Source organism: Diabrotica undecimpunctata, chromosome 5 (assembly GCF_040954645.1).
Source record: "Diabrotica undecimpunctata isolate CICGRU chromosome 5, icDiaUnde3, whole genome shotgun sequence".
NCBI classification, from domain to species: Eukaryota; Metazoa; Arthropoda; class Insecta; order Coleoptera; family Chrysomelidae; genus Diabrotica; species Diabrotica undecimpunctata.
Window position 1 is genome coordinate 31,227,843 of NC_092807.1, and position 16,522 is coordinate 31,244,364.

Genomic DNA, 16,522 nt, shown 5'->3' on the forward strand with positions numbered 1-16,522 from the left:
ATGAAAGGTTTCTAATCCTTTTCGCAGATTATTTTTTGACCGAGAAAGGATCAGTCCATTCGCAACATTTAAAAATATAAGTTTACTAAGCTGTCATTATAATGTAATAAATAAAGCGAAATATTTTTACTTACCAATTTCATTTTGTTCTTTTTCTGACATCTCATCAAATCCATCTTTTAAAATTCTGCAAATTTCTTTCCAACCCTGTAATGTCTTATTTCGGTTTTTATACTGTTCTAAAGTTTTATCCCATAACACCGGCCGCTGTTCAACAAGATTGATAAGAAGCTCGTTATCAATTTCGATATTCATTTTTTTTTAAATTTAAATATTTTACAAATATTTTTAAATCTAAATCAACTACCACTGTTTAGAATAAATCACGATTTTTTCGCCTACGCACGACAAGTGTGAAAACTAGAATGGACTTGCTTGTACCACTGCGTCCACTGCAGTCGTTCACGACCACGACATCGTGTCGCCGCAGTGATCCCGCCGGGGTACTACGACAGTCGTGTACGACTACGATTTTAAATCGCGTCATGTGAAAATTTACATTTAATCAATGAGTTAACTGCTATACACGATATCGTTGCCGTACACGACTACGACAAAATGTCGTCCGTCTGAAAGAAGCCTAACGTGCTAACGTGGTCTAACTAACCTGAAATATTTGTTTACGTTTTTTCGGTTTGGTTAATTTCATATTTACCAATTTGTTAGTAGTTTTTCTCGTGCCCATAGTTATTTACCGGTAGATTTTTCAGTCGAGTACTATTGATATAGCTACTCCAAGTAAAAAAAAGACATCTCCGGAACAATTAAACCACATGGTGGAGTTTGTTACCCAAAATAAAATTTTAGTTCATGGGAAAACAAAACCCTCAGAGGCATCCAACAAAATAGTTGAGAAGTTGTGGGACGAACTCACATTAAATTTAAATAGTATGGGTTGTGGTCCCAGTAAAAATAAACAACAGTGGAAAAAGGTAATTAATTAGGTCTGTTTTTATAAATCCCATATTTTAATTTTTTTTGTTTTTAGACATTTATTGACTGGAAAAGCCACACAAAAAAAAAGGCCCGGGAGGCCATCCGATGCCAAAACAAAACAGGTGGGGGTGATGCAGTGCCAAAAAAGTTGACACCTGCCGAAGAAAAATTAATGGCAGCAATTTCTTACATATCAGTAACGGGAACAGATGTAGTTGAATTAGGCCTAAGTGAGGATATAATAGTGGAGGATCTTAGCCCAGCAACAAACATAGACGTATCATTGCTAGATGCCGAAGAGGATATCTTGGAAACAACTGCTACCAGCTACCATAAAGATGATACCAGCATTGTAGTACCACGAGTGATTCAAACACAAAAACAAGAACCAATGGAGTATATGGCTCAACATTCTCCATTGGTTCCACCATACTCCAACTACAACATGGAAACTTCTGTTCAAAAAAAGACCATTAAAGGTAAGCTGCACTATAACCATACAGTTTAATTCTAATAGAGTTAACTGTTTTTTAAAATTTAAGTAGAAAAGTTGTTACAAAATATTTTTTGCTTTTCAGATAAGTCATCTAATTTACAAAGGGCAGCGGAATACTATATGACAGGTCAAAAGCAGACTGCTGAAATTTTAAATAAACTGTTGGATACAGCAGCTAAGTCTGAGGGTGACAATCAGTTTAGAGAGAAGCAGCTGTATTTAAAAGAATTGGAACTAAATATACGCTTACTAGAAGCGAAAATTAAAGCAAAAGAATTGCAGTTAAAGGAAAGAGAGAGATCATAATTAAGGAACGAGAATTAAATCTTGAAAGTCTAGATATAGAAAATGAGTCTTTCAATAAGCATTTTACAATGCAATTATAGATTAATATAATTTTTAATTAGTATCTATTTTTGTATTTTTTTTTGTATATATTTAATTTTTTTATGTATAACAATAATTTTAAACTTTAAGGATTTCAATACCCTTAGTGTTTGGTTATAGGTTAATTAAAATAAAAACAACTACATATTTAATTTTTAACTCCCCAGTAATTAACATTTTACTGTTTAACTAGTCTGCAACTTTAGTAGTCTTTGTGTTGTGGCTGTATTGGGTCTTGTTTCTAATATATGTCATTATTGGTTGTAAACTAGCTTTATAAATTCTTGACTTCATCTAAGTGTTAATATGTAGGTTTCGCTATAGTGTTATTAAAACATCCTGCCAGTCTATTTGCTTTTTGTACTTGATTTCTCACTTCTTTGTCCAGGTCTCCATAGCTTGACACTGTAATTCAAAGGTATTTTGTTTCCATTACTTGTTCAATACTAATATCATCAGTTTCTATTTTACATCTGATTGATTCTTGACTGATTACTATTGCTTTAGTTTTCTGAGATGAAATTTTCATATTGAATTATCTTGCTTTTATGTTGAATCTGTGGACTAATCTTTGCAGACTATCTTCATCTTGGACTATCAATATTGTGTCACCTAGGAGCATTTTTTACTCCTTTGTTTCCTGTTCTCTATCCTCTTCCTTTGTTGACGATTTTCAATATTTCATCCATGATTAAATTGAAGAGCATAGGACTCCATGAGTCTTCCTGACTTATTCCGCTGCCTATGTCTAGGATCTGTAAGTTGTTCATCTATTATGACTTCCTTTTGTTGTTTTGGTAGATGTTTCTAGGGAGTCTTTGCTATTATATAGAAGACGGATTACATTTTTGAGTCTTACTCTGTGAAAGTCAATCAGACATAGAAATGCTGGTTTATTATACTCTAGTGATTTCTCAGTAATTTGTTTTATGACGAATATTGCATCTGTACACTATCTTCCAGTATGAAAACTCTGTTGTTCATCTACTAAACTTATCCTCTGATTCATTAGTTCTTGTAGAATTCTAGTTGTAAGTTTTAGGGTAAAATTAAACAAGTTGATAACTCTGTAGTTTTTTGGCTGTTTTTTGAATAGTAGAATTAGTTTGCTCGTTCTCCATTCTTCTGGTATTTTATTGTTTTATGATTTTCTTAAATATTGTTCTGTCATTACTGCTCCACACTATTTCAGTAATTACTTTGGTATTCTGTCCTTACCTGCAGCTTTTCAGGTGTTTTTCAAACTTTCAGTGTACTATATTAACAGCTTCATTTGTTGTAATTTCTGGTGTTTCCGGTTCTAGCGTCATTTGTTCTTTCTCTGCATAGAGCTTTTTTAGATAGTCAATCGATGTATCTTTTGCTATGTGTTTTCATTCTATTAGTTCCTTTTACCCTCTGTTTTTTAAACTCTTATAAAGTGCCATATTTCCTTTTGCAGATGTTGCATTTTTTTCGAAAAACTTTCCCAGTGATCATTTTTTATTCTTCTTACAAGTGAATTTGTTTCATTTCTTATTGCCTTATAATTATTGTATACCTCTTGTGCCTTAGTGGACATGTATTTTAGGTGATCTTTTTTCTTTTCTTTCCATATTTCCTTCACTTCTATACAAAACCTTGGAGTTCTTTGCCTTGGGAGCGATTTAGGTGAGTGAGGTGAGTTTTGCCCTATATCTGGCAGCTAAATGTTTGTTTATTGCGATTTGTAATGTATCAAATGGTTTTCTGTAAATAAAAGAATGTTTAATGTTGTGTTGTTTATTCATTTTTCAATAATATCTAGGATTTAACGTTATATATTAATTAAAATAATTTCTTATTAATTGGTTTCGAATTCTGCGGCCAGCATCCAATCTATCATCTAGTGGCACTGTAACAAAAATAAAATTTCAATGTTGTCCACAATTTTTCTATCTATACATTTTGGTAGATTATTTTCAGTGTTTCAAATGATTATTGAAAAAAATATGCAAGACTTTATTATGCTAGATCACTGCTTACTAGTTTAAATAAAATACAAGTAGACTTACAATTATTTTCTGGTACATTTTCCTCCATGTCATTTATAATCTGATCTTCTTCTGGTTCAATATTATGAGCAACAAGAATATTGTGTAATACACAGCAAGCATTTATTATTTCAGCAGCTTTAACAGGACTGTAGTGTAGAACTCTATGTTTTAACAGACAACAAAATCTCATTTTTAATACTCCATTGCACCGTTCAATACAGTTTCTTACCGAACTATGTGCAACAGTATATCGTCCTTCTGGAGTATTTTGTTGGGCACCTTCTATTGGTGTTAGTAACCATGGCTGTAAAGGATAGCCAGAATCACCTAGAAATTTAATGTGTAATATATTTAAGGCAACTGAACCAACCAACCAACCTAATAACCAGAATCCTCGTTCTCCATCATCATATGTTTGTTCCATATGATGAAAAATATTAGACATGGTCCATATAGCGGAGTCATGCGTGGATCCAGGATATCTTGAATTACAATTTAAAATTTTCAAATTTGAATCACATATCTAAAAAATAAGTTGCTAGTGAAAGTTTAAAGTTAAAGTTTAAAACATACCAGTTGGCAATTTATACTGTGATATCCCTTTCTGTTGAGGTATGCAATACCTGGATGTACAGGGTGATCTAGAGGAGGTGCAACAATTGCAATGTGTGTGCAATCAATGCACCCTACTACTCCCGGGAAGTTAAATTTATTCATAAATCTAAAATTTTAAGCACATTTTAAAAAAGCCAGATTAATAGGTTCAAAATTATTTACCCTTGTATTAAGAAACGTTTTTCTTCTATCGTACTGGGAAACTTTATGTATCGCCGACCAATGTGATTCGACAGTATTTCACTTATACTGTTTAAGCACCGACTAACCATTGGCTGGCTCATACCCAACAAAAAGTCTTGGCCAACAGCTTTTTGAGAATCTCCTTGGGCATAAAAATGTAAAGCGCATAAAACCTGAAAATACCTTATTTAAAATTATGAAACTATGTATTTTAGTGTGTTTTTAAATTTATTTGAGATTGATTTACCTTCAAATAATTTGGCACAGCTGTTATTCTAATCTGTCCAGCCAAAAAAGGTTCTATTTCATTAATAAGGTCCATGGCTATTTCCTTTGGTAGACGGTACAGACCTTTAAATATTTGTTCAGGGATTACTTGCATCCCTAAGGGTGCGCCTCTGAAGGTTGAATATTTGGCTAAAAAGACAGAAAACAGTTACCTACATAAGAAACTCAGTATAAAAAGAATTTGAACAAAACGATTATATATATATATATATATATATATATATATATATATATATATATATATATATATATATATATATATATCACATTTTGTAGCGCGTTAAATGTGCTACTTACCTTTGCAATTCTTCCCCAATTTCAATTCCAAGATCGATGCCGAAATTTAATTGTAAAGCCATATCAAAAATTCTTAATAATGATTGTTTTTAATAGATTTGACTTTGACATAAACATCAAAACAAAATAAACTAAAATGCGCTTGCGTCAAGCACAATTCCGATATCGAAATCTCATTTCGACAGGGTGAATGCTGTCGAAGTCATTTCTATTCACTATTCCGATTGTAGAGATTCGAAAGCAGTTATGGAATACCGATTTTTACTATTTCTATTCGACTGGGCAACTTCTATTCGATTTCCCTGACTTCTATCATCGAAATGAGTTACAGAATAGGCATGAATGTCTTCTCTAGAACAATCCTCAATTCGCCCTTGTCGCTGACAACTCTTCATGTTCTAACTCTGTAGCATTTTTTCACCCTGTATAAGGTTTGCATTTGCGTCTTTCAAATCTTCGAAAGAGAAACACATTTTACACAACTTAAATTACCTCGGGTAAAATAAATCCTTCTTTTGGTTATTGGTTTTTCTTTGTAAACCTCATAAGTTCCTATTAAACACTTTTAATTTGCGCCTTAAAATCTTCGAACGAGAATAAACATAATCCAATTGTTTGTTTACATTGACAGATGCCTCTAAAAAGTTAGTTCTGTGCAACCAGGAGAGAGAGGGTGGATAAGATAGCTTGGATCGTCGCGAGAAAAAATATGAGCAGGATACCCATGTACACCGTGAGGAAGTCGTAGTCGAATTAAGATTTTGGCGGAGCGATGTTTGGTTGCACCTTCCTTTCGCCTTGTTACATGCCCGATCCATCTAAGGCGTACTACCTCAATAAATTTTACGGCAGGTTCCCCAAAACAGATTTTCAGTTATTCACGGTCATATTTGTCAGATTTGTTTATACAATACTTTAAGTTTTAAATTAGATATACACACTATAAATGGCAACATTGCGCGCCGTCGACTTTCCACGCACCTCCGTTAATCCGTCGCCAGTAATTTGTCATTACACAGTGGTTATTTAAAGCAATACGAGCGAGATTTTTAATTTATTTTTGTAAACAACATGTCTGTTTATGCGCCCGCAGAAAAGGTTAAAATAATAAAATGGTTTTATGGTGGTAATTCTGGACAGGAGTAGATTTATTTTCTGTGTTTTTTGATGGGAGACCAATTCCTTTCGTACAGTCAATTCATAATATTGTTAAAAAATTTGTGAGTTGTTATTGCCTCAAAAATTGCAGAAAATGTCTCGTTTAAGAAGTGTCTAATGGGCGCGTGAAAACCAGCACAGAAGTGTTGTTTACCGAACTCAACGTCCTCAAAAAGTTAACGTCTGGATTGGCATTTTAGGAGACCACATACATAATAGGTCCATTTTTTATTGAGCGCAACTTGAATAGTAGAGTATATCTCGATTTGTTAAAGAATTATGTTCTTCCCGCTATTTTCAATCTTCCTGATATAAATCTGAAGAATGTTTGGTTTCTTGCAAGCTAATATCTTGACAGCTGTTCAGTTCACAACGCTCGAATAATTAGGGAGTACTTAAACAATACTTTCGCAAATCGAGTTATTAGTGGAACAAGCGATATTAAGTGGCCTGCGCGATCTCCAGATCTTACACCCATGGACTTCTTTTTTGGGGACAAAATTTGGATGAATTAAAAAACCGAATAAGAGAAGTCTCCAATTCTGTTACTTTAGAAACTCTTACATCTGTCCGCAGAAGTTTTTATAACAGATTGGGATACTGTTCAACCTTCTTCTTCTTAACATGCCATACACCAAAGTGCGTAGGCGACTATCTCATTACTAGAATTCTGTTCTTGGCGGCGTGACACAGCTCGCCTGTATTGTGTATTCCTGTCCATTCTTTAATATTCCTTAACCAGGATAATTGTCTGCGGCCGGCTCCTCTCCTACTTTCGATCTTCCCTTGTAGGATTAACTGTGGTATTTCATATTTTGCTGCTCTCAATATATGCCCAAGGTAACCAATCTTGCGTTTTTTATTTAATTCAAAGAGTTCTCTTTCCACGCCGGCTCTCTTAAGGACGTCATCGTTTCGAACTCTGTCCACCCAAGGTATGCGCATCATTCTTCTCAATGACCACATTTCAAATGCTTCAAGTTTGTTGATAGATGTTTTTTCAAAGTCCACGTTTCCATGCCATAAAGCAAGATGGACCATATGTAGCACTTGACCATTCTGTAGCGTATTTCGAAATTTAGGTTTTAATTCCATAGGAGCGGTCTGAATTTCACAAAAGCTTGTCTTGTCATTTGTATTCGGGTTTTTATCTCTTGTTGTGGATCCGATTGGTCATTGATTGTGGTGCCAAGGTATTTAAAAGTTTTCACGCGTTTTATGCGATCGTCACCTATGCATATTATTGGGTTTTCTGGAGGGTTTCTGCTAATGACCATATCTTTCGTTTTCAAAATGTTGATTTTGAGGCCATATTTTTTACCTATGCTATTCACCCTATCAAGTAATAACTGCTGATCTTCCAAATTATCAGTTATAATCACTGTGTCGTCCGCATAGCGTAGGTTGCTAATTGGCCACTGTTCAACCATAAAAGGTCAAATATTTAAATAATTTCTGTAGGGCATAAAGAATTATTTCTTATTTTATTAGGAATTATTTTTTATTTTCAATAAGACTATATTTTTTGTTCACAATATTAAAAACCGATACAAATGCACCGCCTTACAAAGGTCAGTGTATTTTTATCGAGTCCATGTTATAAGAAATGAACCGGGTATGCGTAATGAAAACAAAAATCGATGGATGGAGATGCATATCCCATGAGTGGTGTTACTAAATGATTTTCTCGTTTTCTGTCTACGTGTCGGAAGGGACCGAAGAATTAAAATTACCTCGTGCAAGGCAATGTTGACGATTTTAGCGCTTTATGTAGTTGCAATATCTACTCCAAAACTTAACGTACTGTATGTGTAATAGATAACTCTGGTGAGATTATTCGTTAGACTTGATATAAAATTGCAATGGCTTAATATATGTTGATTAATAGGTGCAAAACCCATGATTTATCTCTTGTTTAGAGTATTTAACAACTAAAGTCTACTTAAAGGATTCAAATAAAGCTTACTGTTTGAACTCCAAAATATACAGTTGCCAACAGAGCCAAAAATTTTTTTTCAAATTTAATCTTAAAATTCATACGCAAACTTTAAGTATTTCCAGATTTTAAATTCAATATATAATTTTTCTTGCAAGCTAATATTCTGGAAGCCTTTATTTGATATAATTTGTAAAATATGTTGATAGTCATAATTATTGTTTCAGACACATCCAACACAGACAACATTTCTTTCAAGTGTGGATCTGCATACACATTGTCCCTACCAGTTGTTAATGCCTGAAGCAATTGCCATCGTATGTGCACCTAAGTATAATGAGTAAGTATATACTGATATTATTTTTCTTAGCAACAGTTTACAGAATAATGTTAAAAAATGGGAGAAAGAAAACGATGAACTCAAAAAAACATTAACACTCATGGAGAATAGCTTAGAGAAGATCGATAAAGAAAAAGTTCTCAATAAATTAATCATATCAAGAATTGAGGTAGACCTAAAAGATGAAGAGAGAATAAGAGAAGACATACAAAAAATGATGGAAAAAGAGCTTAAACTGAAAATAGAAATTAAAAGTGCGTTTAAGATAGGATATAAGAAATGTATAATAGAAACAAAGAGCTGCGAAGACAAAAGAAAATACTACAAGAAAAAGGTAAACTCAGATACACACAAAAAACTAGAAAAAGAAGAATGGATGGATGAAAAAAAGACAATGCAAACGAAGAGGAAAATGAGTCAAGGTATATTCAGAATAAAAAATTTAAAAAAAAAGAAAGAAAAATAATAAAAAAAGAGAAAGAGAATTAAGAAAATGACAAAAAGGATCGGAACATGGAACGTGAGGAGGCTCCTGGAAACTGGAAAAATTGAAGAACTAGCGACACAGTTAAAACATTACAAGATAGATATTGCAGGAATTCAGGAAAATAGATGGGGGGACATGGAAAAATCGAAAAGGAAAATTATACAGTATGGTGTGCAGGCGAAGAAAAACAGGGATATGGAGGAACGGCTTTAATGGTGATAGGAGAAATGAGACATAAAGTTATGGAATTTAAACCTATAAGTGAAAGAATATCATACATAAGAGTAAACAGCAAACCGAAGAAGTTGTCCATAATAAATGTCTATGCACCCACAGAAAACAGTGATGACTTGACAAAACAGCAGTTCTATGAAACAATAGAAGAAAACGCTGAGAAAATCCCGAGAGAAGATATATTAATCCTTATAGGAGATTTCAAGGCCCAAATAGGCAAAGAAAATTGCTTCAGAGAGGTGGCAGGTGCAAACTTAATGAATGACACAACAAACAATAATGGAGAAAGACTATGTAATTTAGCAGCGGCATTAAGCATGGACATAAGTAGCACACGATATAAAGACGAAGAAATACATACAATAACATGGATGAAGCCAGGAAGTCTGGAGGGAAATCAAATAGACCATGTAGACCAGGAAATATGAAAACTCTATGAATGTTTGGTTTTTCATATTGTTCTTTTTAGATGAATTGATGATGCTTTTTGATTAGAGAGCGAAACGTCTTCAAATAAATAGATGAAGTAGCCAACTTATTTGTCTTTTTTCTCCACCTTTTGACCTAAAAACCCACCACTCTTCGAGTAATCCTTAATTTATATTGGATTAACGGTTGTACTCCTTTTCTATATATTATATATATATATATATATATATATATATATATATATATATATATATATATATATATATATATATATACAGTAAAAGCCAAATAAAGTTGCGTGCACGTCACCAAGGTCGTAATTCTATTGTATGTGTGGCTACATTTCTATAGAAAAGTGTATGTTACTTTAGTTTGCTAAACAATCACTTCTAAAAATAACCCGATCAATAAAAAAACTTTTGTAACAAAATAATGTATATGCAATATAGCTTTTTTGGATTTAGACGTCCCTCATTGTACAATTTTTGTGTTGAAATGTTCATAAAGAAACTACCAATTAATGACGGAGTATTAGTTACTACCAGAAATATTGTCATGTTGAAGCGTCCTTTGTTGACTTTCAATCAGTGTTCTGTGACTTTTGTACTCGTGGTATCATCGATTTTTGAGGTTATCTTGTGAAAAACATTTATTTATTGGTCAAAATGCCCAAACAGCTGAATAGTCGATGCAAAGAACTTGTGGCTTTATTAGTTAACTATTTTGAAGAAGGAATAATAATGGCCTCTGTTATCCTTAAACGCTGTGCAAGAGGTAATATGCGAATAAACTTGGATATTTCAAAATGGCAAATGGCAAAAACTCAACTTTCTTGAAATTGTTTGAATATCAGTTGCTGCAAAACTTAGAAAATCCTTCTCTAATTGTACTTGGTAATGCACCTTATCACAGTAAGTTATTGCATAAAACTCCGAATACATGATGCTCAAAAAGTGCTATTGACGAGTGGTTGACAGAAAAAAACATTCGCTATTCCCATATGATGTTCAAAACAGAACTGTTGTGCATCGTTTCTCAGTAAATATACAGATATAATCTTACATATAAATGTCATTTATTTTAAACATTTTTTTAGAAATAAACCACAAACCAACTATATAGTGGACGGTACGGACACAAAGTTTTACGTCTTCCTCCTTACCATTGTATCTTTAACCCTATTGAATTAATTTGGGGCATAGCAAAAAATTATTACAATAGGCACATGGTAACAGCGCTAACAACTGTCCAAACATGTGGCATGAGGCACTTTACATGATTACTCCTGATATGTGGAAAAACTATATCAATCATACTGAAAGAGAAATATTTAAATGGTATGAGAGAGAAAGAATATTCGATCGTCAAGAAATTAGTCTAATAGTAGTAAATGTTAATAGTGGAGAGAGTGACACCAATGTGGAATCAGATTCAGAAAATGTTTAGTTCGTTGATGTTGTTTTTTTTAATGTCATGTTTTGTCTTTGAAAATACGTTCATTATTAAAAAAATATTTTATTTTATTGCTTGTGGTTTTATTTTGATTTTATTTATTGTTTGGTAACTTACCACTTTTATTGTGGAATTCCTTAATTTGTGAAATCTATTCATGAATGTAATTAACAAAAAACAAATTAAAAAAACACTAATTTTCAAATTCTATTTAATATAGTGTGACATTTGCTACCTTCCCCTTTTTTGTTTACTTCAGTTCTTTTCTGTTAATTTTCATACTTCATGAACCATCTGACAACGCTGCACATGTTCACAATGATGACGTGAACGCAACTTTATTTGGCTTTCACTGTATATATATATATATATATATATATATATATATATATATATATATATATATATATATATATATATATATATATAGATGTGTAAAAATTGAATGTATGTAAGAATGTATAAAATTAAATGAAAACAATTCGAACAGTATTTATAAGGGGGTAATTGATCTAATTAATAAAATTAATCTCTTCACGATTATTAAAGTCAGTATTCAGACAAACCTTCATTATATCCAATATATTTTTTAACATTTTTAATAATTCTAAACTATTGTTGTCATATCTTCAAAATGCACAAAGGATTCGATGAGATTTTGTTGCAAATCTTGGGCGATTGGATTGGCTTGGCCTTATACATTAGTTTGTTCAACGTTTTATGTCATTAGCATTTTTTATCGATATGTTAATTTTATTTTAGGACCGGCATATTTACGTTAACTCCAAACTATGGACTGAAAATAATTGCCAATTGCAGACAAGATGGTTTCCATTCGCACGCAACGGAACAGCCACTATTTGTTGTAAGTATTAAGTAGAATTGAAATAAACATTACATATGGGTACAAACAAACTAACTAAACAAACTCCGGCCACTCAATTTACTTTAATGGGCTTTTCTTGAAACTACGTTTTTTGGACTAAGTGTCACTTGTATTTCGAAACCATTGCTCTTATCCAGATGAACAAATCGGTTTTTTACTCTTTTGATATCTCCCTATGGTCGATACTACAACCAAAAATATTCGTTGTTATTTAAAAAAGTTATCAAGAACTAAAAGTGAAAAAAATGGTCAAAAAATTCAATATCCCGCCATTTTGTTTTTTTTTCTGTGAAAATATTTAATTTTAGTACCGACCATAGAATTCGATACAGAATGTGAAACCATTTTAGTTTTTGCTTTCGGATGATTCGTTTACAAGAAATGATGTCACTCAGCAACTAATTGGACGAGTTTGGGCAACCATTTTCATAGCCGCCATTTTGATCGAAAAAGAATAATTATTTTTTCATATAATTTAATGTATGTACTTTCACCTGTAAAAGTTTGATTCTCAAATATCTTTTGTACTGTAAAAATTGATTTAAAAAAAAAACACGTTTTTTGAAGGAACATGGCTTTAAATATTTAATGTGTTCAGTGTTTTTCGTCCGAAACATTCACTTGTTTATGTATAAATTAAAAAGAAAGGTAATTTAACAGTGTGTAAGAACACATCCATAAAACAGTGCTAAGGTGACATGCAGACTGAATCAGTCTATAGCACTCTCCAGATGGATGGGTGCTTTCACCCATACCATAAACAAACATAATTATGTTTTGTATGCTGTCCTTTTAATGACTTTTTATTTAAATTTGGATCAAGAAATTGTTTCCTTTTTTGAACGATGTGATCCCTCTCTAGTAGTGGTATTTTTTACAATTTGACCATAACTTTAAAGACGGATTTGTAAGCCAAAAGCGCTCAGTTAAGAATTGAATACTTTACACACTTTTAAAGCACTTTTCAATTCATTAATTTGTTCATAAGTGTGTCAGTGGCGGCTTTTGGGGGTAGGCAGGATAGGCCGGGCCTACCCAATAATTTTAAGAGCTTTAAAATTGAAAAACATATATTCAAAAATTATGTTAATGCATGTAAATAACTTTTAAATGTACTAAATTACTCAATACATTAGCGTCCGTTAAAACAACTATGTTATTATATTACCACAGAAAGCATCGAATCGTATTCAGACATTTTAAATATCATTAATAGGCCCGATCGGAACTGGCCGACCCAGCTCACATAAGATCCCCGTACAAAAAGCGTTTGAAGTTAAGCAGCTTGCCGGACAACGATTTATATTGTCGTGTTTATGCTTGCTGTTTAGGCACCAGACGATCGGGCCTACACCGACCATCGTTGTCCCTTGTAACGTAATTATCGAATTGTAATATAAATTTTCTTTTAAATTATGATAAAAAAATATGTAACATAATCTATAATTGTAACACATTTTTAAACAAACAACACAATTGCAAACAAGTGCACGGTTGCCCAAATAAATTTAAAAAAATTCGTAAAATTTGAAGAAAAAAATAATCACATTTGCGTGATTTCTATATCGCCTGATTGTATGCAAGTTATATATGTGAGATTGTTTTATAACTGATACATAAAAATGACTTTTTATGACGCTTTACTGGGTTGCAGTAATAGTAATGTTAATAGTGAGTGTTTGAACATTGTTGTTTCACTATTGGAATCGCCATTATCTAGAACTGAAATTGATAGAAAAAAAAATTATTATGAATGAAAGGCCTACTCCAACATTGCGTATATTGACTATATTGTTGGCAGTGTTTGTTATTTTCTAATAAGAAATGTGTATGGAATTGTGAAGGATACTTTGATTTAAAAAATATGTCTGCCTCCTTAAAAAATCATTCCAGTTGCAAGGAACATTTAAGTAATTTCCTGTCCTTTAAGGATGTACAGAAGAGTGAGTTTTGTGTTCGCGATTTGCTAGATGAAAAATCAAAAATCGCAAAAATTAGATACAACGCAAAAGTTAAAATGAACAGAGAAATCATTAAAAAATTAGTTAGGGGGGGGGTCATGACCCCGTGACCCCTCCCTCTGGATCCGTCACTGATTACACATAGCTATATGTGTAATAGGCTTGGCCTACCCAAAATTTTACCACACCAGCCGCCACTGAAGTGTGTACAAAACATATCATTCTTTTACAATTTATTCACTTTTTTGTCGTTGTTTTCACTTTTATATATTTTAACAAAATTCACCTCAAATCCACATTCACATCCTTCTTCTTCTTCTTCCTTCTTGTATGTAGGCTTTAAAGCCTGCTACATCTTCAACATTAGCCTCCTAAATTGTTTCAATTATCGCGCCATCTTTTTCTTGGTCTGCCAATACTTCTTCGTCCATTTGGTGACTTATCTCGTGCTATTCATACTATCCTATCCTCTGCCATTCTACTAATGTGTTCGTTCCACTCCTGTTTCCGTTTTGTCACCCATCCATTTATGTCTTCTATATTGCATGCTCTTCTTATGTTTTCGCTTCTCTCCCTATCCATCAGATTTTCCCCTGATATTCGTCGAAGTATTTTCATCTCTGTTGTTTCTAGTAGTCGTCTCGTTTTAGATGTGTCAGGTCTTGTCTCCACTGTGTATGTTAATATAGATCTAATTCCTTCTTTATAGATTCTTGTTTTTGTGTCTTGTCTTAGGTGTTTGTTCTTCCAGATTGTGTCATTAAGAGATCCCGTCGCTTTACTTGCTTTTAAGCTATGTTGTCGTACTTCTTCAACATCTCCGTAACTAGTTATATTTATTTCCAGATATGTAAACCTTGTATTTAGATGTCGTCATACATTTGGTTTTTTCTGCTGATATTATTATATTTTATTACTTGGCTGTTGTATTGAAGATGTGTGTCAATATTTGGAGGTGGTCTTCTGTCTCTGCGATTAATGCTGCGTCGTCTGCATAACATATGGATTTCTTTGTTCCCCATTCTGTAACCATGACCTTTACGTACTGGTTGTATTATTTTGTTCATTATTATTTTAAAGAAAAGTGGGCTTTTCGAGTCACCCTATCTGACTCCGCTTTGTACTGGTATATATTGTGTTAGTTTTCCATTTATCTTTGCCTGTATTCGATTATGGAAGTAGATGTTTTCGATGGTTTGTATAATATTGATTGGTATATTTCTTTTATAGGGTAGGTGTAAGACGTCTTCGACTTGGATGCGATCGAAAGCCTTTGTCAGATTTATAAAACATGGATATGCTGGTTTATTGTACTCGATGACCTTTTCTGTGATTTGTCTTAGTACAAATACGGCGTCTACGCAGGATCTTCCGGATCTGAATCCTTGTTGTTCATCTGATAAAGTTGTTAGTTTATTGATGTTTTCACATCCTTTAATACTTATATTGAAGATTTTCACTCAATCGTCTTGGAAGCTTCTTCAGACTCATAGTTAATCTGTTTACTGAATCCAGCTTTAATAGACAATTATTCATAATTTTAGGTTGCACAGATTGTTCGAACGAGGACAGTTGACGTCTAACTTTCTCTAGTGGTTTTTAAAACTTTTTATATTACCGTGATCCTGTAGGTGGCGTCTAGCTGTAGTATTTAGCGGTACACATATCAGTTTACAATATATCAAATTTATTTCGAAAATCTGTCATGATTTCTTTTGGCATCCATTAGTTCGTATTGTGATACCATTCGATATTATATCTTAGTATAAATAATAATTAACTCTTTTTACAGGAAGCTGACCATGTACGAATTGATAACAACGCAAATGTGGAAGTTTTGGATCTACGTAAGCGTAAAACGTGAAAATTAGGTTACTGCACCAAAGAGCTTTGTTATTTTTAATGTTTATACTGAAATAAATAAGCTTTCGCTTTGTATATTTCATAAGATTTATATCGATATTTATAACAAAAACTGTGATGAGGAAATCATTCATACTGCTTCTTTATGTACGATTCTTTGAGAATAAACTTTATTATTTGTTTTTATTTCGTATTATTCCTTGTAGACCAGGGCGGATTTGTGAAAAAACGACTACATGTGGATGTGAGAAGTATTCTGTATTCTGATTTTTGCAGAAAAAGTTGTGTGATAACTTCAGTAATATTAATTGACTTATCTTCCCTCACAAATAGAGGTGGGGAAACTAGCCTTTCCTTAAATTGCACGTAGTACCTTTATAATTCCCCTAGAAAAACATAACAAAACAGTCCACCAAATTTAAATAAAATCAATTTAATAGATTTCGAATAATAATTTTCCAATCAATTTTTTTTTTAATTGAAATTCTTTAAAATCTTG

The 16,522-nt window shown here is 32.7% G+C and overlaps 2 protein-coding genes and 2 long non-coding RNA genes across 4 annotated transcripts in view; 2 read left to right on the plus strand and 2 right to left on the minus strand.

Moving 5' to 3' along the window:
• LOC140441241 (STAM-binding protein) overlaps positions 1-16,205 on the plus strand; it is a 33,072-nt gene extending 16,867 nt beyond the window's left edge. Inside the window, exons 6-8 of the mRNA XM_072531836.1 lie at positions 8,599-8,711; positions 12,076-12,178; positions 15,953-16,205. Of these exons, the coding sequence (XP_072387937.1) occupies positions 8,599-8,711; positions 12,076-12,178; positions 15,953-16,024 (288 nt within the window). The 3' untranslated portion in view covers positions 16,025-16,205. The remainder of the gene's footprint in view (positions 1-8,598; positions 8,712-12,075; positions 12,179-15,952) is intronic.
• On the plus strand, positions 778-1,798 carry LOC140440586 (uncharacterized). The gene is made up of 2 exons (XM_072530962.1): positions 778-1,475; positions 1,575-1,798. The coding sequence occupies exons 1-2, from the start codon at positions 1,169-1,171 to the stop codon at positions 1,796-1,798; spliced, it is 531 nt and encodes a 176-aa protein (XP_072387063.1). The 5' UTR covers positions 778-1,168.
• On the minus strand, positions 3,625-4,094 carry LOC140440587 (uncharacterized). The gene is made up of 2 exons (XR_011950874.1): positions 3,913-4,094; positions 3,625-3,752 (listed from the first exon to the last, which is right to left on the minus strand). It is a non-coding gene; the product is annotated as an uncharacterized lncRNA (long non-coding RNA).
• LOC140440588 (uncharacterized) lies at positions 4,135-4,690 on the minus strand. Its single transcript, XR_011950875.1, has 3 exons — positions 4,468-4,690; positions 4,273-4,376; positions 4,135-4,221 (listed from the first exon to the last, which is right to left on the minus strand). It is a non-coding gene; the product is annotated as an uncharacterized lncRNA (long non-coding RNA).
• Positions 16,206-16,522: the final 317 nt, after the last annotated feature.